A 27,546-nucleotide genomic window follows, 5' to 3' on the forward strand; every position below is an offset into this window, starting at 1 on the left:
GAGGTGTACGTGATTAGGAACCAGATTGTGACAAAAGGCACAGAGACGGCGATTTAGACAGGTTCGGACTGTCTAATCGACGTAATACCCTACGTCCTGTGCCTTTGGTGTATTGTATTGAATATGAGATCTATGTAGCTATCGACTAGGGGACCTCTGTCTCTTCTTATATACTCTGGAGAGGTAGGGTTTCCAGAAAAGTATCCTATTTGGTACTATACAATATCTTGCGGTGCACGTCGACCAGTGTCGTGCATGCCTTGATCTTTTGGGCTGGGCCACCTCTAATGGTGCGGCCCATGTCTTGTCTTGTGAATACCGGAGGTCATACCCCCACACCACTCATGATATAAATTTACTCGTCGGTGAAACAGAACACCAACACTTATATTCTCTGTAGGGATTATATGGCAAAACTATTGCTGGACTAGTCAGTGAAGTCTATCCACTTGAGTTAGTGTATCTCAGGAACATTGGCATAGATTTTCTCACTCAATCAGGCTATTGCTTCTAGGCCCGTCACTCCACTATTACTCATACTTTTCCTAGCCACAATAGCATTTCTCTCTCTAACACACATGTATCTTTCTCTCTGATACCACTTCTTTCTCCTAAGTCCAAGGTAACGGTTCTTCTACAAGTCATTCTCCATTAGGGTTGCTTAAAATCCAAAGAGTTCCACGAACACCACATAATTTGGGGCATTGATGGCGCATTCGCGTGTCGACACGTCGCGCTACATCTTTTGAAAAAGAAAAACCTCTAGCTTTTTGGAAACCAACCAGCAGTCCAAATCTCCCAATGTTCATCGGCCTCGCTCCCACATGGGTTGGGTGGCGCCTGAAACCCTAGCTTCCCTCATCTCTCCCCTCTTCTCGCCTCCACTCACGGTGATGGAGGAGCTCATGTACCTGCGGGGACCTCCCCTCCCATCACGGTGATAGGGCAGCGCACGGATTTGCGAGGACCTCCTCACCCCTCTGCTCATGGTGACGGCACAGATCTATGGGTCGGTGGTATCTCTCCCGTCTATTTCTCGGTCTCCCTCCTTATTGCTGCTGCTGGTGCCTCCATGCCCTCTCCTCGCGTGTGCCACCTCCATGCCTCTTCCCACCTTGCCCTCTCCTCCTTGCGTCGCCTCCATGCCAGCATGAGCATAATGTCGCTTTATCGAGACGAGGTGAGCTCCTTCGCCTCTGGATCTGGTGTAGTGGCCTCGATTCACGGCCCGATCTGTGAAGGGAGGAGTGTGGTGCAGTGGAACCCGAGCCCTCGATGGCTCCATCTCGTCCCATGGGCTAGGACAGTCCAAGCACATGAAGACGAACAACTTCATCATTCCCACCGGATCTGCTAGTTCCCCGGCCATCATGTTAGAGCGTTCCTGCTTCCACCGGATCTGCGAGTTCCTCATCATGTGGGAGCAGAGACCGAAGAAGAGGCGGCGTCCAGCTAGGGTGGCTCACGGATCTCAGCCATCTAGCAGTTGCCTTGAGCACTCTGACACATGCTGGAGTGGTGGACTCTATAGGCAACAGTGAGCTGCAGTGGGTTCATCCCACTCATCAGGTACTGTGAATTGGTTTGGTTTGGTGATTCGTCAATTCACAGACTCCCTGATTTCTTATCCGTTTCTTAGTTGATTCAGGTAGCAGTGAGAGCAAGTGATGTAGTTTCTTAGTTGTTTCAGGTAGTAGTGGGAGCAAGTGAATGTAGTGGGGAGAGGGGGTTTAGAGAAGTGGGAAGATTGCATGATAATTCCTAAATTAAAATTAAAATTAGCAGATGAGAGTGCTATAGTGTTGAAATGTTACTCGTTGAGAGTGGAATCCACAATAATGCCATATAGTCATTGCTTTCTTGTTTGTCGTATTGACAGCTTTGCCCATGTGAGTTATGATAGTAATTCAGCTATGCAATTCTGCAATCACTTATCATGTATCTTATACCCGTTGTTTTGTTGTGCTCTGTCTGACACTGATCATACGCTTGGTCCTGGAGGATTTGTATTTAGATCCAACTTGGATTTTTGTTTAAAAAATTATCAAGTCCTTTGCTGGTTCCGCCCATGTCATGTAACTCGTGAAATTGTTGGTTTTGTATTGTTGTGCATTGTGCTTCTGTAGCACACCAGGAAGGGATGTTTCTTTCACGATATACTTCATTTCTTAAAGAGAGTAATTGTTCTGTATATTTCAGGAGTGCTGACACCAGTTTAAGTATGTATCACTCGATGTGTAAACTTCCATCAAATTTAGGTAAAACACTTCTGAGTTATGCGACCATATTTTTGTTCTTTGGCATATTTGCTTTCTAGCATTCACATGTTTTATCTGCTCACAATGCTGGTGCAAAAGTTGTCAAGATTTCATAACTACACAACTACTTATCGTATGCATAGATTTCATAACTACACAGATACTTCTCATAGGCATATTTGCTTCAACAATAGGTTAAAATAACACGACAACAGATGTTCTTTTGTTCGGATTATGTTGAAAAAAGAACAATTTAATCTGTAGTTCTGATTCCCTAATAAGTAGTCAGATGTAGTTTATGTTTATATGGCACCTATAACACTATACCTGCAGATTGCAATATGACTATTTACCAGTGTGCTAATGCTAAGATGTTATTCAAATTTGCAAGGCAAAGCTTATATATTAATTATTTTCTGATTTTATTTTTTCTTCTTCTTTAGTTGTGTTGTTCACTATTTACTTATTTTCATTTGCTACCAAGACATGTAAGCAGATCATGTAGGTGCGGGATCATGAATATTTATTTACTTGGTAAGTAATGATTTTGAGAAAATACTTAATCACCAAAACTCCAAAAGAGGGGAGAGCAATCACACGACAGATTAATTGCTTCGAGTTATGATCCAGATGTTCCAATAGCTCGTAACTTTATTGCCCTGTCATAATCTATGCACTTATGCCATATTTTTTCATTTACAGATCTGTCCATGATACCTAATCACCTAAAGAGGAAGGCCACATCTCTTTTGCCTCTATTGGTTGCACCTAGCTTTTCTATGTGTATTTGCTCAACTGCTGATCGGTGTCTGATGTTCAGCATCAAGGGAACTTGCCACTATGATGATCGACTCTGTCTTTTGCAAACCTCATGGCTGTGAACTGTGTAGCTTATCGTTCCAAGCTACTAGCTTAAATGTTCGATTGTTGTGAATTCTTGATCGTAAATTGTACCTAATAGTTGTGTAATGTATGGTTCAACAGCACCATTAATGTAATGAAGGGTGTGAACAGAACCATGAGAGTTACAGTGGACATACAAACCATATCATTGCTTCATAATTTGTCATGTTTCTAATGGTATGATGTGATATATGCTTGATCTTAGGTACTGACACTATGGTGATAGTGGCAATTACTATATATTAATGTGTGTGACTGACATCTTAGCTTTACCATATCGAATTATGAAGCCATGTCTATCGAACGTGGACTTGCTTTTGTTCTTCAAATCATGGCACCGAAGGGTGCCTGATGTTTAGTGTGGCATGCAAATCTACATGGCCTGACAAGGCTACTACGAGCCTGTGGGGACTGGAATGGTACAGGGGTGGAGCGGTGGTGCAGGCGGGCTCAAGCCTCCCCTTACCGCCTCTATGACAATGCAGTCCCCTTCTAATTGTTTGCTAGACACCGAAGAAAGAAACGAGGGATTTTAAAAGTTGAAGATGATTTGAGGTCGCTCTTCCGGCTCCGGAGAAAATTCACTTTCCAACATACAAAAGCCCATTGCCATCTTATGAACTGCAAGTGTTCTAGCAGCTGTCATCCTTGTAGCGTTTAAGATATCCCACAAGCTCGTCCATGTACTGATCCTGCCGTCGCTGATCACGGAGAGCTTGCTTCAGCCTCTCCGCGTTACTCGCGAACACCTTTCCCTGTTCCTCCACCATGACGCTCCGCACCGCCGCCGCGACGCCGCAGTCTCTGCCAAACGAGCCGTCTCCCTCGTCCCTCGCCACCTCCACGCCGATGCCCCGCTCCGCCATCGTCCGTGCGATGAGGCCCTGGTCGACGACGAACGGCAGCATGACCAGCGGGCGTCCGAACACGAGGCTCTCGATGGTGGAGCCCCACCCGCAGTGCGTCAGGAACGCGCCCACCGCGGCGTGCGCGAGCACAGCCACCTGTGGCACCCACCCCGAGCACACGAGGCCGTGACCCCGTGTTCGGTCCTCGAACCCGGCAGGCAGCAGCTCGGCCACGTCGGTGCTGGTGGGCGCGGACATGCCGCTCGGCTTCCGGAAAGCCCATAGGAAGCGGACGCCGGCGAGTTCCAGCCCCAGCGCGAGCTCGTGCAGGTTGCTGGCCGTCAGCGGCGCCTCGCTCCCAAGCGCGACGTAGATGGTGGACTTTGGTGGCTGCCTGTCCAGCCACTGAAGCACCTCGGAGCGGGCATCTGCTGAGCGGGAGCTACCGTCGCCGTCGGCAAGGTCGGGCTGCAAGAGGACCCCGGCGGGGATGGCCGGTTTATGGAAGAGATCGGTGAGGAGCGCGAACACCCCGGGCTCGACCTCGTCGCAGCTGCGGTAGAAGGTGAAGCGGGTGCGCTCTATGATCTGCCACATGCGTTCTATGTCGGACACCCCGGATGCGTTGGGCCGGAACGCGTCGACGGCCCAGCCGGCCTCGTGGCGGCGGTAGGCGATGGCGGAAGGGAAGGACGGGCACCACCTGGGCGGCGCGGTGAAGTCTTCCAGCGTCGTGCGCGGGTGCGCGACCTGCGCCCACCGCGGCCCCAGGAACGCGATCGTGGTGGGCTGCACGATCAGGAACGCGGCGCACGGCACCCCGTGCGCCTCGGCGATCGCGGGGAGCCAGTGGTGGCAGAAGTCCATGACGATCCAGTCGGGCCTCCTGCTCCCACCGTCGTCGGCGACGGCGTCCGCGAGGAACGCCGCGAACGGGGCGGCCAGGCCGTCCACCGCCTTCTTTATGAGCTCGTTCTTCTCCGGCGGCACGTCGGCCGTGGACTCGGCGCCTTCGGGCAGGCCGTCCACGACGGGCGCGGGCAGCGCCACGAGGCGCACGCGGGGCGACAGGTCCGCCGGCACGGGCGGGAGCCTGGCGACGTTCCTCGGCGTGGAGAGGACAGTGACGGCGTGGCCCCGCACCGCCAGGCGCTTGGCGAGCTCCAGGTACGGGATCATGTGGCCGAACGCCAACCACGGGAACAGCACCACGTTCAGCTTCGTGCTGGCTGCCGCTTCATCCATCTTCGATTCTTCGTGCTTGAGCAAAGCTGCAAAAGCTGAAATGTGTGTAAATCATGAGGGTTTGGACTTTTGGTGGGGTTTAAAGGGACTGTAAATAAATAATAAAATACAGAAGTGGTTGATACATCGCTCTAGTTGTCGCCTTTCAGCATTTGCATAACATCTCGCGCTACACGTGGCCTCGTATTTTAACTTCAAATTGTCGATACTTATAGCATCGCTAGGAGCATAGACCTAGTCGGGTACTTGCTATTGAATAGAATCATGAATCCTAAAACATCTACTAGTGCAGTAAAAATAGATAATACGAGAGAAAGGGAGCGGTAGAAGATGGACGTGTCAAACCTGACACCGCAGTGGAGGAGAATCCGCTCGCGTCCGCCATGCAGTCAGTGTCTGCGCTAGGCTAGCGATGGTTCGAGAAGACGGGTGGCGGCGCAGTGCAGTGGTCGCGATGACGCAGTCCGGTGGCGGCGTGGCTGGTGGCTTCCCATCACTGGTTGCGCGCCATCTAGATCGGGTTTAGGGTTTATCGGTGGGGAGCTCGGCTCAGGCGAACCTCGTGACTTGAGTCGCCGGCCCCCACCTCTATTTATTGCACAGTGTGACAGGGGCTCTCCAGCCATAGTGGGCTGGACGCTCCCGATCAGGGCACGGATCAAAGGTCCAACTGGACCATTGGGCCCAGTGTGGGATTGAAGATCAATCTAGCAATCTTTCCCTTGATCTCCTGCCATCTTTCAATTTCATATCATTTACTTTTGTTCATTCCATTACAGATTAGCGCATAGAGCATGTTTCATCGTCACGGTCAATTGCCGATAGATTTAACAGCTACAACACACGGCTCTGTTCTGAAATAGATACCTAACTTTTGGGTCTTCTTTTGTCCAGGAATTATAGGCTTTCCCTTAAACCCATGCCGACTACATGTTCCCTGAACACGTTGGTGGTAAGCCTTTTGTAAGCGGATCCGTGAGCATCTTTTCGGTACTTATATGCTCAAGACTTATGATATGATTCCGGGCTTTATCTTTCACAACATAATACTTTATGTCAATGTGTTTGGCAGCACCACTTGACTTATTGTTGTGAGCATACTGTACTGTCGGATTATTATCGCAATATAACTTAAGTGGTCTATAGATGTCGTCAACCACCTTCAAACCGGGTATAAACTTCTTTAGCCAGTTCACCTGCCCCGTTGCCTCATAACACGCTACAAACTCGGTATACATTGTGGACGATATAATAATGGTTTGCTTTGAGCTTTTTCATGAAATAGCTCCCCTGCGAGAGTGAATACATATCCAGATATAGATTTTTTATCATTTCCCGCATAATCAAAATATGAATATCCCACTATATGGAGTGAATCAGATCTTCTATACGTCATCATGAGGCATTTCGTTCCTTGTAAATAACGTAAGACTTTGTTTACTAATTTTTAGTATTCTGTTTCAGAATTGCTCTAAAATCTGCCAAGTAATCCGGTAATAAATGCCAAGTCAGGGCGCGTACATACTTGAGTATATTACAAGCTTCCGACAGCCGCTTTCATTTGATCGATCTCATATAGGTTCCTGGGGCATTGGAAATTCTCATATCTCTCCCCCTTGACTATAGGAGCAGGTGAGGGACTATATTTGTGCATACTGAATTTCTTTAAGATTCTTTCTATGTATGCTTTTTGTGATAGTCCTAATACCCATTTACTTCTATCTCGGTGAATCTCAATCCCTAGAGCGAAAGAGGCTTCACCAAGATCTTTCATATCAAATTTTGATGATAAAAACTTCTTTGTCTCCAGTAGTAGACTGACATCACTACTAGCAAGTAAGATATCGTCCACATACAGGACAAGGAAGATAAACTTCCCATTCATAAACTTTGCATAGACACAATTGTCCTCAATATTCTCTTTAAACCCAAAATTTCTTATTGTCTGATCAAACTTCAAGTATACTGTATTGAAGCTTGTTTTAATCCATAAATAAATTTCTTTAGGCGACATCCCATTTGTTATTTTCCTTCCATAACAAAATCTTTTTGGTTGTGCTATGTAAACATTTTCCCCCAAATCTTCGTTGAGAAATATCGTCTTTACATTCATATAATGTAATTATAAATCATAATGTGCCACTAATGCCATTATAATTTTGAAGGAATACTTACATGAGACTAGAGCAAATGTCTCATTGTAATCAATCATTTCTCTTTACGTAAAGCCTTTTACCATAAGTCGTGCTTTATATCTCTCTATATTTCCTTGAGAGTCAAGTTTTGTTTTATAGACCCATTTACAGTCTACTGTTTTGGCTCCTTTAGAAATTATTTTTAAGTCTCAAACTTTATTGGCATTCATAGATTTTATTTCATCTTCCATGGCCTCAAGCCACTTTGATGAATGATCACTTCTCATGGCTTCTTCAAATAAGATGGGATCATCCTCTATTTAAAATTCCTCAGTGTTGTATACTTCATAGTCAGCAGGAATAGCTAATTTTCTAACTCTTTGAGACCTTCTAGGGGCCTCCACATTTGGCACATCTTCTGTTTGAGGCTGTTGTTGCTCCCCCTCATGTGTGGCAATAGGTTCTACAGGATCCTGAAGAACAGGTTCCTCATTGTCATTCATTGTTGCCACAGGCGGAATAACAACAGATGCTGGCACTACAATATCTTGCACTGTCGGTGCAGCGACAGTAGGTAGTAAGAAAAATGACTCATGAATCATTGGAGTGGGCGCATACACCCACTTCTCTTTAAGGTCAATTTCTCGAGCTACCATGATTCCCCTCATTATTTCATCCTCTAGGAAGACGACGTGTCTCGTTTCCACAAACTTTATATGTCTATCTGGACAGTAGAAACAAAAACTTTTTGACTTTTCTAGGTAGCCAATTAAATGATAACTTACTATTTTGGGATCTAGCTTCCTAATGTTTGGGTTAAATACTTTAGCCTCAGCAAGACTCCCCCACACACATAAGTGGTTTAGTGAGGGTACTTTTCCTGTCCATATCTCATATGGTGTTTTGGGCACCGACTGACTTGGTACTCTATTGAGAATATGAATGACGGTTTTTAATGCCTCCATCCACAGGCTCAACGGTAAGGTGGAGTAACTTATCATACTGCGCACCATATCCATCAGGGTACGATTGCGTCTTTCAGCTACTCCATTCTGTAGAGGGTCGCCCGATGTAGAATACTAGGCTACTATGCCATTCTCCTATAAGAATCTTGCAAAAGGTCCAGAAACTTGGCCATATGGGGTATGCCGACTATAGTACTCCCCCCACGGTTGGACCTGACTATCTTGATCTTTAAATTGTGTTAGTTTTCAACTTCTGCCTTAAATATCTTAAATTTATCCAACGCTTCTGTTCTTTCTTTGATTGGATAAATATATCCATAACGGGAGTAATCATCTTTGAATATTATGAACGAATCATAACCATCCACACTCTTTATAGGAAATAGACCACAGATGTCTGTGTGAATAATCTGTAAAATTCATGCACTTTGTTTGACATCTTTCTTAATTTTCTTTGTATACTTTCCTTTTACGTATTCTCTGTATTGTTCTAAATCTGAAAGCTCTAATAGAGGAAGAATATCATTCTTAACTAGTCTTTCTATTCTTCATCCTCGAAATATGGCCTAAACGACAGTGCCATAATTTTGACAACGCATCATGAGCTATCTTTCATTTTCTGTTTACATCCGCAGACGAGGATACATTCTCATTGTCGCACGTAACGTTCCCATCATCACATACAATATTCACATTATCACGTAGTGATAACAAATAAAGCTCATTTTGTAAGATAGCAAGACCAACACATGCATTATTAAATGTTATCTTACATTTGCCATTTCCAAATTGGTAATCATATCTATCATTGTCTAAGCATGAAACACTAATCAAGTTTCTCTATAAAGAGAGAACATAAAGTACACCTCTAAGTAAAAGTGTGAAACCATCAGTAAGCTCTAGAGAAAGATCACCAACTGCTTCAACATCTGCTCGGACTCTATTTATAACTTTAACGTGTCTTTCGTTTCTTTGCATAGTCCTCGTCGAACGGAATCCCTGTAAAGAATTAGCAACATGAACAGTTGCACCTAAGTCAATCCACCAAGTAGATTTTGAATACTGTACATACAGGGATTTATTTATGAACGTAATAATGTTCTCATCTTTCTTTGCCATAATCATATTTAAGTAGTCGGGACAATCTTTCTTATAATGTCTCGTTTTCTTGCAATAGAGACACTGGTCTTTCTCTATAGTGAACTTGTTCTGCTGAGGCTGATGCAACATGTGACCTTTTTCCTTTGGCTTTGAGGAGTTAGCATTATTATTCTTTTTCTTGTTGTCTTTCACATAACTGATAGTGCCACCATTGGCAGCTTTTATTCTCTCCTCCTCTTGCACACACATAGCCATGAGCCTCTCTAAGTCCCACTTCTTGAGCTGTATGTTGTAATTGGCCACAAATATGTCAAATTTCTTTGGCAAGGAAACAAAAATCAGATGAATAAGGAACTCTTCTTTGAGAGCCAGATCTATTGGTTTTAGCTTGGATACCAAATTGCTCTCATCCTTAGTATGTGCTCTCTTATGCCACCATTTCCAGAGTATCTCTCTGTCACCAGCTGCTTTATCAGTTGGGTAGCATATGTCTTTGAAGAGCCAGTGAACTGACTCTTTATTCTATTAAGGTACTCGGTGATGGTGTCACACTCTGTGATAGAGCCTACAATTGCAGGCTCAATTGTGTTTTTTATCACAGCCAAACATTTTTATTGATAGTGACCCACTTCCTATGCTCAAGGTCATAGAACATCCTTTGGGATATAAAATCCCTCTCTCTTGTTGCCCAAGCAGCATCAGCCTCGTTTGTCTCCCTCACCGATGCCACAGACTTAGTGGAACACGGTGAGGTGACTACACAGTCCACCTCAGCCAAGATGAAGGCCAGATCAATCTTTTTCTTCTACTCCGTATAGTTATCACCTTTGAGAGTGGGGATCTCTTTGATACAACCCATTAAGTTGTATCCGCCTAAAAATATAATTCATATAGAGTAGAACATAAATATTAATAATAACAATTGCATACCTTAGTTTCAACGTTGATCAAAATTAAAACATACAATTATCCTCTACACTAATTCTACATCACCGTTGGACAGAAATAGAATTAATACATGACAAAAAACCATAAATAACATCATAATATTGTTATTAATCAACGTTGGTCAGAATAATAACAATATTATAATGAATTAAAAACATATCCATTTTTTCAAAATTAAATTCTCCCATTGGTTAGAATTTAATAATAAAAATAGCAATTTTAAATACGCAGCGAAAAAAATAATTCAATTTAATGAATTTTACCCATAGGATAATTCTCTTTTCTATTTACTTTAAGCCTTTATCCATTTTTTAGGAAATAAACATTTACTGGAAAAAGAAAAAACAAAAATTGATTCAAAATGAACACTGTTTTTTAGCCCAGCCCGCAAAATGGCCCGGTCCTCTCTACTTGCACGCGCGCTGTGCTTCCCACGCCGCAACCTGGGCCTGGGCCGCCAAAGCCGTGCGGCCACGCGCGCCCACCTAGGTCGATCGCTGGCCCGATCAATCTGCACCGTTCATCTTAATCCGACGGCCACGCGCGCGTTTCGCTCGAAATAACAGCCGATGTTGCATCGCCCCCAGGGAAACCCTAATTCATTCTGTGCTAGCCTTTCTCTCTCTATGCCTCTCTCCGTTCTCTCCTGAGCACAGCAGCACCGAGCAGCCGAGCGATGAGCGACAGCCATGGCGCCGTCATCGGCCCCCTCATCGGCATGAGCGCTCCCCAGCGGGTGAGCATGGCCGCTGTCGAGCGGTCTAGGCGGCGGTGTCCTGATCCCCTCCAAAACCCTAGATCTGACCCGACCTTCATCTCCTCCTTCTCTGTCTCGAAGACGATGATGGCGCCATCGTCGGCCCTCTCGTTGGCGCACACGCTCCCTAGTGGGTGAACGCGCCGCCGTCGAGCGGCCTGGCCACAGCGCCCATTTCCCCAGCACTCGCCCGCGCGCCGACGCGGCGACAGCACGGTGCGGCGGTGAGGTAGGCCTCTTCCCCTTCCCCTTTTCTTTTCTTTGATTTTCCTTTCTTTTTTTCTCAGATCTATCCGATTTAGGGTTGGGGATGGGGTTAGGATCGAGATTAGGGTTTGGTTAGGGTTAGGGTTTCGTTCACTGTTCATCTTTTCCCGAATTGATTTCGGGTTAAGGGTTTGGTTTCGAGTGCACTTGAAGCCGAGCCCTCCTTCTCTTCTATCTTTTTTCCAGTTAGGGTTAGGCTTAGGAAAACTCTCTTCTTTTCTCAGATTCGAACGGATCTACACTGTGTTTAATCGTTCACCCATTCTAGATCTAAAACCCTAAAAACCGTGGCTCTGATACCATTGTTGATACTTATAGGATCACTAGGAGTATAGATCTAACGGGGTACTTGCTGTTGAATAGAATCATGAATCTTAGAACATCTACTAGTGCAGTAACAGTAGTTAATACTAGAGAAAGGGAGGGGTAGAAGATGGACGTGTCAAACCTGACACCGCAGTGGAGGAGGATCCGCTCGCGTCCACCATGGAGTCGGTGTCTGCGCTAGGGCAGCGACGGTCGAGGAAGACAGGTGGCGGCGCAGTGCAGTGGTTGTGGTGACGCAGTCCGGTGGCGGCGCGGCTGGTGGCTTCCCGTTACTAGCTGCGCGCCCTCTAGATGGGGAGCTCGGCTCAGGCAAACCTCATGACTTGAGCCGTCGGTCCCCACCTCTATTTATTACGCAGTGTGACATGGGCCCTCCAGCCATAGTGGGCTGGACGCTCCCGATCAGGGCGCGGATCAAAGGCCAAACTGGACCGTTGGGCCCAATTTAGAATTGAAGATCAATCTAACACAAATATGAATTTATGGCCGTGGCTTTGTAGGGCTCGTGCCTCGTGGCTTTGAAAAGCGCAAGCGGTTTGTAAACTGAAAACAAGGTCTGGAGCTGTTGCAGATGAAGTTCACTATCGGTCTCAGATCTTCAGCATGTTTCACAGTCACATTGGTGTCCAAGTCCAAGCCTTCCAAGGTTCAGGCACACAGCCCCTGCTCGCGCAGCCGATTCGCCGGTGCGCCGCCGCCGCCTGCTCCATAGGCCGCAGTGCCTTCCCGCCTGGAATGAAGCGCAGAAGACGGCCCATTCAATCTCATTGGACCTCGCCATACTCTGAAGAAGACGCATGGTCGGCCCAGCGCATCATACAAACGGCGGTTCTTCCTGTAGGCCCAGAACGGCTTGCATGAGGGCCCGGGTTCTGTTTGGGCCACGGTTGCTGTGGAGACGAGACGGAAGGGGGGACCAGAGAGCAGTCCACATCGCGCCGCTTGGCCTGCCGCTGAACGCTGATAGTGCTGTGGCTGTGCCGCCGCGTGGCCGTTTGTCGCTGTTCCATCAAATATTTAGATATATTCACGAGGGGTTTATCCCTCTTAAATTTTATAGTCGTTGTTTCATCGAATATTTAGATATATGAATGTAGTATTAAATATAAACTAATTACGAAACTAATTACATAGTTTACGACTAATTTACGAGACGAATCTTTTGAGCCTAATTAGTCTTTGATTTGACAATGTTTTACTACAGTAAACATGTGCTAATGACGAATTAATTAGGCTTAAAAAAATTCGTCTCGTGGAGTACTGACGGATTATGTAATTTATTTTTTTTATTAATATTCGAATACCCTATACAACATCCTCCCGACACAAACATCCCCTTAGTTTAGTCTTGAGGTCCAGGTTTCACTATACACGATTCAAAAAAAAAAGGTTTCATTACACATCCATGTAGTCCTTTACTCCGGTCTCCGGGTGTCCGGCCACCTGGCCATACTCATTGGCAGGACGTGTAGGCCGACAAGACAGTACTCAGGAGATAAACTTGCCGGGCGCCTGCGTGTTTTTCTCTTTTCTCTTTTCTCTTCGAAAATAAAACAATGAACAAGTGGTGGACATGCGATGTTCGTAAATTTCCGTATTTTTCTCTTAGGCTAAATCAATCGGCAGTGATAATCCACAATCGTATACGATCGTTTTAGCCTAACAAACAGGCTGATTATCTGCGGTCCTGTACCTGGTCTGGCCACGTAGGATTTTTTTTATGCGAAACAAAGAGAGAGTGGGGAGAGAAAAATGTCGTAGTTTTATAAAAACAACCACCTCATGAACTAAATTTCAGAATTATAAGACAACACCTTTTATATGAGCTATGGTTGCAACTCACAACTCTACTTTTATTTAATGCATAAATTAAGAAATTTGTGAGTTACCATGACATAACTGAAAGAAACAACCATTGCACATGTTATCCATTAAGTTGTCTTAAAATTATGTAGCACAACATAAGACGACTTATTCTCTCTATCCAAAATAGAAGACGTTCTTGGTTACTCTCTCTGTCCAAAATAGAAGACGTTCTTGGTTACTCTCTCTGTCCAAAATAGAATACGTTTACAAGTCAACATTTTTAAAAATTTAACCAATCATGTATAAAAATCATTAATATTTATCTATATCTATATCTATACCTAATAATAAAGAGGCAAAATTTCTCTCCACCTATTTTTTTGTCCGGTCATTTCTTAACTTTGTGTCGTGGAAAACCACCTATAGCCCTTGTTTCTGTATAACTAGGAATCATAATCCAATTAGATCTTTTCGATTTTGGGTGAATAGAAATCTTAATCAGATAGAAAAAATATAATAATATGGAAAACTAGAAATCTTGATCTAATTAGATCTCTCCAATTTCGAGTAACCGGAATATAAATCTTAATCTAAATGCAAAAAATATAAGAATAGAATTTTAATAAAGAGGAAAGAAGCGTAGAATTTCTTTGTTTCGTCTCTTTTCTGTTCTTTTTTTTACTTTTCCGGTTTATCCGTTTTTAATTGCTCCGAGTACGTGTTGCTTTATGTTTATTTGAACGCTTTTCGCTTGGCTCCGAATATGTTCTGTTTTTTTCTTTTCTAGAGTACATTTCAATTTTTGTTATGACTTTTTTCTACTTAATTGGTTTCGAGTATGCTCAGATTTTTTTTCTCATGGATGTTTTACCCTAGCTCAACTTTTTTTTTATTTTGTTTTCATTGTTTTCTCCACCTGGTTTTTTTTCGTGTTCTAATAAATATAATAAGGGTAAAAACAAACAATAAATAAGAGATTACAACCATTTTAATCTTTGACTCGTTAAGAAACAAAGATTTTTACCACTAATTAATTTAATTTTTGACTCAAACTCATGATTCGTCCTATAACTCACTACGTATTGGATGCCGTTGCAACGCACGGATATGTTTGCTAGTAATATATAATTAGTATCATTAGATAGATTGTTGAATATACTTTCGTAATAAACCTATTTAGAGATATAAATGTTGCACGTATTTTTTATGAATATAATTAAAATTGAAAAGTTTGACCTACACACGTCTAGTAATGTCTTTCTTTAGGGAGTACGAGACAAGAGGAATGTACCGACCCAGCGGGCCTGCCACGTCTGCCGACTCCTGAGCTCGTAACCACTGTACCGTGCAACTTTCAGACCGAGACGCGACAAAACTTGCTAGCGCTGAAGAAAAAGATTGATGCGAGTATGCGACGCCGACGGCGCGAGCCGGATGCCATCCACGTCCACTACAACTGGATCCTTCTGCAAGCACCACGCGTCGCATTCGCGTTCACATTCGCACGACGACGACGCCGGCAGCCCGGCACTCCCATGGCGGGCCTCCACCCCACGACCACGAGGCCACGAGGGCCTCACGCGCTCTCCGTCGCGATCCGGCAAAGCCCTCAAGACTCATGCCCAGACCAGCCTCAGCCACTGACACTCCGGCCCACCCGAAGTGCCGCGTCATAGGGACCCACTCGCCATAAGGCGGCTGCGCTCGAGAGGCGGAGACAACGTGCCAGATCCGCTTGCAACTACTACTAGTTTGCTACCCAACCCGGACGACCAGAGTAATTACGAAAGGAACTAGCGCTTGCCAACACACAACGGACAGCGCGGCGGCCGGCGACACCCCTCTCATCTCGCCCCCGTCTCTCTCGCGCGCGGCTGACGTCTCCTCCAGGGGCGGCCGCTAGAAATACTCCCACGCTGACGCGCTCGCACGAGCCGCATCGCATCCGTAGCATCGGGATCCCTCTGGCCTTTGGGACCGGGCTGCCCAGCCGCTCGATCGACGTCGGCGAGGAGGCTGGTCTGGTCGGTTGAATCGGAGGCGCGGCGATGGGGGCGCTGTCGCGGCCGGAGGAGGCGCTGGCGCTGGTGAAGCTGCGGGTGGCGGCGGGGCAGATCAAGCGCCAGATCCCGCCCGAGGAGCACTGGGCCTTCGGCTACTCCATGCTCCAGAAGGTCTCCCGCAGCTTCGCCCTCGTCATCCAGCAGCTCGGACCCGAACTCCGCAATGCCGTCAGTACCAACTCGCTTCGCCTCCCTCTCTCTTTTTTTTCGTTCCACGCCACACGAATTCGTTTGCGCCGCCACTTGGAGTCCGATGCGTGGCGCCTATGATTTTGTTCGCTTTCGTCCCAACAATTTTGGTGTGCGCGGCGCTCCGACTCCGTGTGGTGTTTTAATGTCTGTTGTTGCGATCGCGCAGGTGTGCATCTTCTACCTCGTGCTCCGTGCCCTCGACACCGTTGGTCAGTAGTCTCATGCCCTTACGCTAGTGCTATTGGTTTTTAGCTTAAGCTATGATGTTTTTGGAATGTTTTGAGGGGGTTGTGATTACTAAGTGCTAATTATTTGACGGCTGTAGAGGTTCCCGTTGTCACAGTAATAAATAAACTATGTTCAATGACTGCAGAGGATGACACTAGCATCCCGACCGAGGTGAAGGTGCCCATCCTCCAGGAATTCTACCAGCACATCTACAACCGCGACTGGCGTTTTTCGTGTACGGAATCTGTCCTCTGAATATGCGGCTCTATTTCACCAAAAATGGGCCTCGTCGTTCTTTTTTCTAGAAGAGATGCCGACTGGTGTGTGTGGCTGTCCTTGCAGGTGGAACAAATCACTACAGAGTGCTGATGGATAACTTTCACCACGTATCCACTGCCTTCCTGGAGCTTGGTCAAGGGTAACTTTTATTTCTTCCCTAACTCAGTTGCCTTCTTCAGACTTCCACTAGTCATTACTGTCCTTACTTAGGTAGTTTGACAACTTGAGGTTTCGTATACACTGCTTTTCAAAGTCTTAGCTACACTGTTCAGTAAGCACTTTTACAAGAAATATTTGACTTTTCTAAATATCAAGCTTTCACTTGGTAGTACGGTAATATATTGCTTGGCTTTGAAATCATTCTCTCATTATCAGGCTGCACGAGGGAAGCAAATAGCCAGGTTCTGATAGTTACACAAGCAGACAATTTGCATGAGGATAATGTTTGTCTTTATACTTAAACAAGAAAGTGTGCAGTTCCCTAAATTAAATTCAATGCACAGTGATTTATTGTCCAATACTGGTGCTGTATCTAAATCAACCATTTCAGGACTAGTTTTTTTAATGTTGTCATAGTAATACTAATGCAGAATATGTACTTGAAGTTTTATCTCCTTTTGATTTTCTTGTCAGATATTACTTTAGTAAATAGCCTTGTGGTAAATAACTATATTTTATTTTCAGTTACCAAAAGGCAATAGAAGAAATCACTAGGCGAATGGGAGCAGGAATGGCAAAATTTATATGCAAGGAGGTCCGTTAACGTATATCCATTAAAGTATCCAAGCGTAGTCACAGACTCACAGTGCTAATATAAATAAACTATATGATTATTTATGCTGATGAAACATTGTTATGGTATGTAATACTGTCGTCGCATCATTTTAGCATTTTATAGGATCTGGATGTTTGTCAGGAATATCATTTGTGAGTTTTCATGACTTAAGAGTGGAAGTACGCCGCGTGTATAGTGAGTACAGTAGTGTCCTTGAATGAACGCCAATTGCATTTTACTTGCATCCAATTCATGACCAAAGACCACTTTTCATGCCAGCACACCGTTGTGCCACATTTCTCTGGTTACTGCTCAACATGCAACTCCAGTTTCTGGATGAGTGGATACCATATCAATGGGTTGTCAACTTGTAACTGTGGCTGCTTCTCTATATGAAAATATGTTTCCAGGCTCTGCGGCTTTCAAACATGTTTCCATTACATTGTATGTCATGATAAAACTTTCTCATTGATAGCTTGTGGCTATCATCAAACATGCAGATAAATAAAATTATCTGCTGTCGCATTTTCATATTATATAGTCATACATGCGTAAAAGTGATTTTATATCCTGCATTGAGTATAAGGCAGCAAGGAAACCTTTATTCTTTCAGCGAGCATTATTTAGTAGTCCTTGATTCATGGGAAAACAAGGAGAAAATCCATGCGCTGGTTACACCTACAGTTTCTATACATGTGTTGGTTCAGTATTTCTCTGAACTGATGTGAAGTGTCCTTTTTTATTTAGGTTGAAACTGTTGATGACTATGACGAGTATTGCCACTATGTAGCCGGGCTAGTTGGTTATGGACTTTCCAGACTCTTCTATGCTGCTGGGACGGAAGATCTGGCTCCAGACTCACTGTCAAATTCAATGGGTCTATTTTTACAGGTATGTTAATTGTTGTGAATGAATCAACTGAGCCATTTTTTGCTCCCTGTGTGATATGGAATTTCTGTTTTAAGAATTTGTGTTGCTAACAATTATTTGTCATCAAATTGCAGAAAACTAATATAATTAGGGACTATTTGGAGGACATAAATGAGATACCAAAGTCTCGCATGTTCTGGCCTCGAGAGATATGGAGTAAATATGCAGATAAGCTTGAGGTACACAAAATATTCAACTTGTTTTTACTGCAATTGAGTAGCTTCACGTATGGCATATGTTCTAAGACTAAATTATCACACATCCAGCAATATTTCTTATTTCATGATATGTGTTATGTGTTCTACCTGTTGGGGCCTGGGGGAGTCCATAACTGCTGGTTATAGATAGTAGCTCAAATATTATAGTGAACAATAAATAGTCAGATGTTATCTACCTAGTCAACCTTATTATGCAGGTTGAACTTTTTGCTGTAGTAATAAATGTTTTTTCTGTGAAACCAGGATTTCAAATATGAGGAAAATTCCGAAAAAGCAGTACAGTGCTTGAACGATATGGTGACTAATGCACTAATTCATGCTGAAGAGTGCCTTCAGTACATGTCAGCCTTGAAGGATCATGCCATTTTCCGTTTTTGTGCAATACCCCAGGTACATAACTTGTTTGGCTTTATTTTGCCTATTGAGGACCTAGTTTTTCAACGCTATTCTGGTGCTCCATTCGTAAATCTAGTTCCAGAAGATTGAACACTGTTATTTAGAATTGTAACTCAAATCTGCACATAAACCCTCTCTCAAAAAAGTACAATTAGATGTGTTTGTAGCTCTGGAAAACAATGTTAAAGTCTGCCAGTATTCATGGAAACTACCTTATAGCTCAGATCTGAGTTAAAAAAAAGGTTTAACTTAAGACTTGTTAATATATCTGCTTTTGTCAGACAAAGTATACCAAGATTAGCACTGTCCTTAAAGCATGTACTTGTGGTAATTGGACAAGTTTCTCAAAACTGTTATACTATCTTTTTCCTGGAAATACCCAAAACCTTTGTATTTTAACTACTTAAAGTAGTTACTGCTTGGAATAATAGTTTAGCGGTTATGGTCTTATGGAAAGCCTTTTTTTTAAATCATGTTTCATAGCTGAGGAAACTGTTAGATTTTTAGACTCAGTCGAAATATGATATTCTGCTAAGTTGCTCTGCGAACTTTCTTCTAAAAAATCTCATTTGTGGGGAAATCTAGATTGCATTCCTGGTTTTTTGACTGATCAAGAATGATTCTCCATCTATCTTGGTCAATTATTTAATTTTGTTTTGCATGTTATATACTTTGGTCCTCAATATATTCTTGAAAGTATTTCCTCCATAGGATACTAAGTTGCTATTTCCTGTTTCTAGATAATGGCAATTGGAACATGTGCTCTTTGCTACAATAATGTGCATGTCTTTAGAGGAGTTGTAAAGATGAGACGTGGTAAGCTACTTTTGTAAGACATACTGTACTTCTCCGAGACTTATCTGTCTTTACCTCACAGAAAATGCCTGTGTGTTCTCGATTATATCACCTTGTCGCACGTAAGCTTGATGAAATCTATTTTGGAGTTCTGCAGTGCTTTGCTTTTGTATGTATATTAGTATATACTACATCCCGAGAGAACATACTATGTTTCCTTGATTTCTTTTGATTACTGCTATGTGATTGGTGTTTGATCACTGATGCAATGCATGTTATGCTTTAGGGAGAAATGTGTGTCTCTATCACAACCTGACACCCTGTATTTATAAGAGGCACAGAAGTGCAATTTGAAACATGCAGGGCACCTACTATTGTTTATGCATCTGTTTTGGATTTGTGGAGAAACATATGTACATGAATGGGCCTGTTTTATCCTTTCCGTACTTTTTTTTAGAGGGGGGGGGGGGGGGGCAACTGGATCTGCATCTTACAATTGCCTCTGGTTCATTAATCACTAATCTAACTACGATAAAATGCAAACTCCTAGTTTCTGTATCTAATTACTCCCTTTCTTAACATCATATGACTATTCTATTACTCTGTTTTGTGTACATAATTACCTGACACTTTTTTGCTCTTAGGTCTCACGGCACGAATAATTGACGAGACAAACTCAATGTCAGACGTCTATACTGCTTTCTATGAGTTTTCTTCATTGATAGAGTCAAAGGTACACTATAAAGTACTGATTGTTGATGCAGCCAATATGGAGTCTAGTTGCCTTTATATAAATAGAACATCCATACTATTTATTTATAACATTCCTTTGTATAATACTATGAAATTTGATAGGATGTAGGTCGATCCGAACGAACTCCACTTAATTGGCTGTTCGCTTGCCACCACTCTTTTGGTTTGTGGTCAGTAAACCATGAGAACTATGTTAAAAAAAAAGTAAATCATGAGAACTTGGGTGAATTAATCGGTCAACCCAACCTGAGCTACTTGCACCACAACAAAATTGATTATATCCATCAACATCATTGTATTGGCATTCTATCATGTTCCCATTGAATCACGCAAATAACTACACAAACATCAGTTTAGAAATTGTTCATCGGGTGGGCAGCCTGTTATTATACTACTTCCAGAGTTCCAGTCGAAATTAGTTGCTGTTTCAGACAGCCCAAATCGACCTGCAATTAGTTTATATCTTGCTGCCAGAAATGTCAACAAATCCTGACCAGTGGGGGGTATATATGTTAACCAGTTGGCCATTTAGACTACATGTTGAGGTTTCGACCTTGAAATCCTTAATCAAGTTCTTGACTCCCACTGTCGTCTACAGAACTCGCCATTGATTTAAGCTGGTAGTGTGTTAATGCTGTCCTAATGGATAAGTATAAGTTTATTTAGAGCAAGTTGCCAGGTCCTGACCACCTTAGTACCATTCTGTCTCATTCATGGGGTCAGTCATGACCTCTAAACTCTAAAAGGCTTCTGGTTGCTGTTCGAAACTTGATGCATATCTGGTCTATGTTCCAGATTGATGACAATGATCCAAATGCTGCTCTAACACGGAGAAGTGTGGATTCAATAAAGCAAACTTGCAAGTCATCTGGTTTGGTAAAGAGGAGGTACGCCAATAAGAGTTGCACTTCTCTGTTTGGCATTTTCATCCTGAATTCCTGATTGTCTGTCTTGATTCTGTAGGGGATACCATTTGGACAAGTCACCTTACAAGCCCATGCTGGTAACCCATAATCTGTAAATTCATATTAGCATGCTGCTATATAATTTGTCAGTATTCTTCTGTGATTTCCTCAGATCATGATTGTCCTCCTGCTGGTGGCTATTCTTTTCGGAGTACTGTATACCAAGTGATGCACTTCGAGCTGGCCTTTTTTCTATGGAGATTTGAGAGAAACTATGCCAATCTGGTATGGCAAACAATTTGAACAATTTAAACCACATTGCTTTGAACAATTTCCATATTTCCCGAGGCTGACTATGTTGCGTTACTGGTTTTGTATAGGTCCTTTTTGTACTCTCTCTCCAAAGGATGCAGGAAATTCGGAAGTACTGACTGTAGATCGTTACGGCAGCATGCTACTGCTTCCATGACTCCGCTGCTGCTCTCAATTTGTTTGTTCATTTTATTTTCTCGCGCGGTGTATCGTTTGAAGCTGCTTTAAGTAAGGGAGAAAATACCACGCGACATGTATCCTACGAACATGTGTTTCTGTTCAGTTAGCAGTGGGCACACTGTAGTTTTGTGTTGTGTTGACGTCTTCTTTTCAAAGTTGATGTGCTTGTGTTTACCAGAGTTGTGTAGTGGAGAAAAAAAAATTGCCGCGTTGACCTTGAGCAGTCACTCTGAACTTTACAGCGTCAATAATACGCCGGCAGTAACATGCGAAGACTACCCCTCCTGTTTTGTTTTCATGAAAAGGATAATATGCGAAGATATCGTGGGTTAAGTATATGCTTACAAGTACCTAAAATTGATGCGCAGCCTAACAGTACTTGAGCAAATATCACATCGACCTGGCCATGCTGACCACTGTACCTCTATCCCATCATGTATCGACGGCGATGGTATATTGCTGGTAAATGAGTACAATAAATAAATAAACGGAGCCATCTCTAGCACTAACAAGTAGAGACATCAGCAATGCCCAACAAACTTACAATCCTCCTTCTGATGAATAATCAACTGCAATGTAAGGCATTTCCATTTTTATCAGTGGTATACTAATAGCAACGAGACCACCAGAAAATATTAACCAACAACCCAATAATACACATCATCCAAAACTAACATGAGCAGCAAAGAACATCCCAACTACCCCCACACGGGCAATGACACTCGGTAACAAATAATAGCCCAGCACGGGCAAACAGAGAGCAATAACCAATAAGCCAATAACCAACCTTCACTAAGGTATATGGGGACTTTCTCCAGCACCATACCAACCACCCTAGGGTTGACTACAAACTCAACATCTGTTTTCGGTTAATGCCAACAGAACACATTTCAGTTAAGTTCTCGCTTGACTAAGGATCAGTATCTAGTCCCAGGAACTAGTTGCACCACCACCGTAGCCGCCGCCATATCCACCACCATATCCACCACCACCATAACCGCCGCCACCATATCCACCACCACCGCCGCTGTATCCTCCTCCACCGCCTCCTCCCCTGAAGTCCCGGTCACGGCGGAAGTCACGGCCACCAAATCGAGCACCACCTGATCGGCGATTTCTACCACCGCCACCACCGTATGAAGAACGGGCAGCATAGTGCTCAAGCCATGTTGGAACCTCTTGGTTAGCCTCCTGCATTAGATCACATAATGGCCTTGCTAGCGATAGGTTGCCCTCATTGAAAAAGGCAGTAGCTAGACCAGATTTCCCCGCTCGTCCTGTCCTCCCAATACGATGAACATAGTCATCTATATCATTTGGGAGGTCAAAATTGATGACATGAGCAACGTGAGGTATGTCAAGCCCACGAGCAGCCACATCAGTTGCAACAAGTATGGGTGTTGCTCCACTCTTGAAGGACCTCAATGCATACTCTCTTTCCTGCACAGACAAAGCACAATGATGTTATGGTAAATATCACGGTATTTCATCCTGTGCCATGCAAGAGACTGAATACAGATTTTAGAGAGATGTAATAAGACCAAAATGAATGAAAATATTGACCCCATGTGTGGAATGGTACGTTTAAATATCAATTGCATTTGCATGCCTTGAGAATACCAAATCTGATATCTTATTTTCATAAATCATTTGGTGCCCGATTCAAATAAATATACAACATGTCCATTATTGTAGCATCTTCCTGTTCACGCAGTAAGAAAAATGCCTACACGATGACTTGCTAATTTACCATCTAGAATGAACTGCAACTACAATTGAAGGAGACAAGTCCGAGCTCTGCTGCACCTGTTGTGTTCGGTCACCGTGAATGCTTGTTGCAGGGAACCCGTTTTTAAACAGCCAGTCCTCCAGAGCATCAGCTCCCCTCTTTGTCTCCACAAATACCAAAGTAAGAGATTGCTGCAGACATCAGAACAAAAGATGGTGGAAAATTACTGAGATCGGATTAATTATGGTAGTCTACTGTAGTGAAATAGAATTCACGGAACGATACTACATAACTCAAAAGTAAATCGCATCATATGTTGACAAAAAGCTCTAAATATCTACTCCCTCCATTCCAAATTGTAAGACATTTTGGCTTTTCTAGATATATAGATTTTGCTATGTACTTAGATATACACTATGTGTAGATGCATAGCTAAAGCAATGTATCTAGAAAATCTAAAACATCTTATAATTTGGAACGAAGGGAGTAGTACCTTTCCATGGGTGCCGTTAGCTTTTTGTGCGTGAAGAAGGTCCATAAGGTAACTTCTTTTGTCTGCCTCAAGAACAAACTCAACCCTCTGAGCAATCAAATCAGTACTGGAACCAACTCTTCCAACAGCAAGGAATATGTAATCAGCAAGGAAATCTGAAGCCAGCCCCTGCACAACAAATTTATGATATTTTCATTAGCAAATCCAGCAAGCCCTTAGGCAAACCTTTTCTTTTCCACTTCATGCAAGAAAGCTAAAAATTATTGCATACCAATTACAACTATTATAAGGATATAACAACTGAAAAAATATATATTTATATTCTAATTGCAAGTGCAATCAATAAACTTGTACTAGTAGCCAAAAGAATTTCTGACCATATCATGCAATATTAAAAAAATGCTGATCTGCATGCATTTTTAGCTTACACAGGTTCTGTAAAATGGAAATAGGCATCACTACAGTTGCTAGGAATAAATGATGAAAAAAAAACTTGATTTCAGGTCCTGCACATTAACTTTGCAACACTGAACATGACATATCTTCAGGGAATGATAATTTTAACAGGCAATAAGTGAGCAAAGTTCCATGTTCCAACTGCCTCAGCAACTAACCCAGATTGCTAGGCATCTAATTCAATAAATAGTAATGGAGTAAACATTATGGAATTTGACATATGATTGAAGCTAGAAGTGTGAATATGGAAAAAATACCTGGATTTCTTTTGGAAAAGTAGCACTAAACAGCATAGTCTGCCTCACACCACGAGGGGGCATATCCATCTGCTCAACAATCTTGCGGATCTGTGGCTCAAAGCCCATATCGAGCATTCGATCAGCTTCATCAAGAGTTAAGTACTTTATCATTTGCAGTGACACTCTGGCTCTCTCCAGCAGATCCATCAAACGACCAGGAGTTGCCACAAGGATTTCTACACCCCTTTCCAGTTCCCTCAGCTACAATAACAGATCAGTACACATTTAACATCTATGTTGTGCAAAAATTCTCATGCAAATATGCTATGGCCAGCACCATCCAATTAATTGCTGATAACTTAGAAGATGCATATTTCAGAAAGATAACTTAGAAGATGCAACCACTTCTGAAATGAGTTCACTTATTTACAGCCAGTATAGTTTCTACACTAGCTTCTACGGAAGAAAGGCTATTACAACGATTTGTTAGTAATAAGAATGGGCTAAAACCCTGTGTTCTACCATATATAATTGACAACTTTATTCTAATACTAGATACTAGAGTTCTTAGATTTAGCAAAGCTGTTCCTACCCTAATCCTCCTAATTCCATACAATTGCACACACACACACAAAAAAAAAAGTGATAGCATGGAAGTTTTTTCCCCTATCAGATGTGCTTCCTGGTCCTGAGAATCTTGCGGACACATAGCCATTAACTTCACTACAGAAAGTATGCACCACTAATTCCAGTGATATATAAAAAAAAAGAAAGGAAAAGGATCGCGGAAAGCACAGCTAGGATTGTTTGGAAATTTTCCATTTCAGAGTGATGAATTAAAAACAGTGTCTATTAACACCGTGTATTGCTCTTTGGCTACTTCCTAAGAATTATAATTAATTTATGCATCATTGCAGGCTAATCAGCATAACTATCACTATGTTTTATGCTATCAGACAAGACGAGAGAACTTGATATGCCAACAAATCAAACGAAGTCAAGGAGGCGAGACCCATCATGTAATTACCAATGTGAGCAAAACTTATATTTCAAAAAAAAAAAAGCTAAACCTGCTGATGTATTGGTGCTCCACCATATGCAACAACCACCCTCGCACCAGTTTGGTATGAAAACTTCCTTGCTTCTTCATGAATCTGAGGTTACATAAAATAAAGAATCAGAAATCAAATAAAAAGAAACAATAAGAAAAGAAACAAAAAGGATAACCTGAATGACAACATACTTGCATAGATAGCTCACGAGTAGGGGATAGTATCAGCGCCAGAGGGCAAGCAATCCTGGAACCTCGCCTCTGGGGTGGCCTTGAGTCCCTTGACTTCAAGATCCCACTAATGATAGGGAAACAGAAGGCTGCAGTCTTTCCAGACCCTGTCTGTGCACAAGCCATGAGGTCCCGACCTGCATTGGCGATAGGAATGGCATGTCGCTGTACCGGTGTTGGCTTCACATACTTGCACCGCCGTATGTTCTCATTCACCGCCTCACCCAAATCAATCTCTGCAAAGGTATTGACTGGTGGAGGGACGTCATGGCCACTTGTCTCAACAGGAATATCCTCATAGGCGTCAAAATTGATGCCTGTATTCTCCTGACTCTCGAAATCAACATCTGCAGCCTCGGTGTTGGCAAAAGGGTTTGGTTCACGGTCTCTACGGTCCCACCCAGGTCGGGAGTTCCAACCGCCGCCTCGACCGCCACCACCCTGTCGAGGACCAACTATGGCGCTACCACCGCCACCACCACCGCCACTACCACCAACAGTAGGGCCTGCCCAAGGAGAGCCGCCACCAACAACAGCTGCGTGACCAGAAGGCTGCACCGCAGCAGGCCTTACGTCAGCTGGTGCAGGAGCCGCAGCAGGGACTGCTTTGTTCTCAGGGAGAGGACCACCTGAGCGGCCACGAAGGTGGGGAGGAACGTACGCGCTGAGGGTGGGGCGCGAGTTCTGATGATTAACAGCAGGGGCAGTAGCAGTAACAGTAGCGGGCGCCGATTCCTCGGCGTTCGCAACTGAATCAGCCCATGAAGATCGCATAATTTTGCAAAATGTCTTTGATGAAGTCGCTACCAGTGATCACTAAAACCTGGAAATAACAGAAATAAAACAAAACAGTCAGTGCATAAAGAGATAACGTAGAGCATGGCAAACACTTCACAGAAAAAAACAGAGGATCTCAACCAAATGGCTGCTTTTTCCTTGATAAAAAAAATAAAAACAAATAATAACAGGGGCGGATCCAGTAGAGGGACATGGGTGTACACATGTACACCCAATAATTTTTGCGAAAACTTCGAAGCTAGGAAGCTTGTCGAATAGCTAAACAGCTTTAGGTTAGGGTTTCGGTGCACAGCTTCGCACAGCATAAAGGGCAGGGAAGAGAACGAGTGGGAGTACCTGGTGGGTGCTTGTCGCCGGCGAAGAGACCAACAAAAACCTCAGCACCTGGCTTAGGGCGGCGGCGGCGGCGGCGGCTGTCCACCAGTCGTCGGAGAGCGAGAGGGGGCGAGAGAGAGAGAACGAACGACGGATGCAGAATATCCGACGGAAGGGGGACTGCAGCTTATGCAGCGACGGCGTAAAAAAAAAAGAGCGCACCCGCCCGGGCCTTACTCTGGGCCTTCTTTTGGGCCGTTTTTTTTTTCGAAATTTCTGTTTCTTTCATTTTTCTTTTGCAAACTTTCAGCCTGGTCGGTTGACTGGTTCGTATTGTTGCTGGTTCGTGAAGAAGTAATGCTGGCTGGTTTATGTGAGAGAAAAATACTGTTCCGGCTGAAAATTTATAATCATTTACGACGAGCCACAGCCAAACGAACAGGTTGTTTGAGTGAGAGCTCTCGAATCGGATTCGGCGCTGCCATGTGTCCGGACATCCACACGCATGCGTGCATCTGGATCCCGCGCAGCCTGTGTCCTTGTCCGCTATTTTTCTCCCCCCGCACGCGCATCCTGCACCATAGCAGCATTCGCGCGTTCGGATAACTCGCCTCGCACGCGTAGCATGCCGTGTCCGCCTCGATTCGT

At 43.7% G+C, this 27,546-nt stretch overlaps 3 protein-coding genes across 3 annotated transcripts; 1 reads left to right on the plus strand and 2 right to left on the minus strand.

Annotated features, from left to right (window-relative positions):
- Positions 1–3,533: 3,533 nt before the first annotated feature.
- On the minus strand, positions 3,534–5,326 carry LOC136516400 (putative UDP-rhamnose:rhamnosyltransferase 1). The gene has a single exon (XM_066509792.1). It carries the CDS (start codon positions 5,252–5,254, stop codon positions 3,794–3,796), a length of 1,461 nt encoding a protein of 486 aa, XP_066365889.1. The 5' UTR covers positions 5,255–5,326; the 3' UTR covers positions 3,534–3,793.
- Positions 5,327–15,341: 10,015 nt separating this feature from the next.
- LOC136516408 (squalene synthase 1-like) lies at positions 15,342–21,864 on the plus strand. The gene is made up of 14 exons (XM_066509800.1): positions 15,342–15,791; positions 15,982–16,024; positions 16,189–16,278; positions 16,386–16,461; positions 17,007–17,076; positions 17,845–17,988; positions 18,102–18,206; positions 18,489–18,635; positions 19,382–19,457; positions 20,081–20,169; positions 20,985–21,076; positions 21,153–21,192; positions 21,267–21,379; positions 21,475–21,864. The coding sequence occupies exons 1-13, from the start codon at positions 15,609–15,611 to the stop codon at positions 21,321–21,323; spliced, it is 1,212 nt and encodes a 403-aa protein (XP_066365897.1). The 5' UTR covers positions 15,342–15,608; the 3' UTR covers positions 21,324–21,379; positions 21,475–21,864.
- A 264-nt stretch (positions 21,865–22,128) lies between these two features.
- On the minus strand, positions 22,129–27,077 carry LOC136516392 (DEAD-box ATP-dependent RNA helicase 37-like). Its single transcript, XM_066509782.1, has 7 exons — positions 26,920–27,077; positions 25,747–26,608; positions 25,574–25,657; positions 24,522–24,764; positions 23,809–23,976; positions 23,393–23,506; positions 22,129–23,026 (listed from the first exon to the last, which is right to left on the minus strand). Exons 2-7 carry the CDS (start codon positions 26,557–26,559, stop codon positions 22,511–22,513), a joined length of 1,938 nt encoding a protein of 645 aa, XP_066365879.1. The 5' UTR covers positions 26,560–26,608; positions 26,920–27,077; the 3' UTR covers positions 22,129–22,510.
- Between the last annotated feature and the right edge of the window lie 469 nt (positions 27,078–27,546).

The sequence above is a fragment of the Miscanthus floridulus genome, chromosome 2, assembly GCF_019320115.1.
Source record: "Miscanthus floridulus cultivar M001 chromosome 2, ASM1932011v1, whole genome shotgun sequence".
Classification (NCBI taxonomy): domain Eukaryota; kingdom Viridiplantae; phylum Streptophyta; class Magnoliopsida; order Poales; family Poaceae; genus Miscanthus; species Miscanthus floridulus.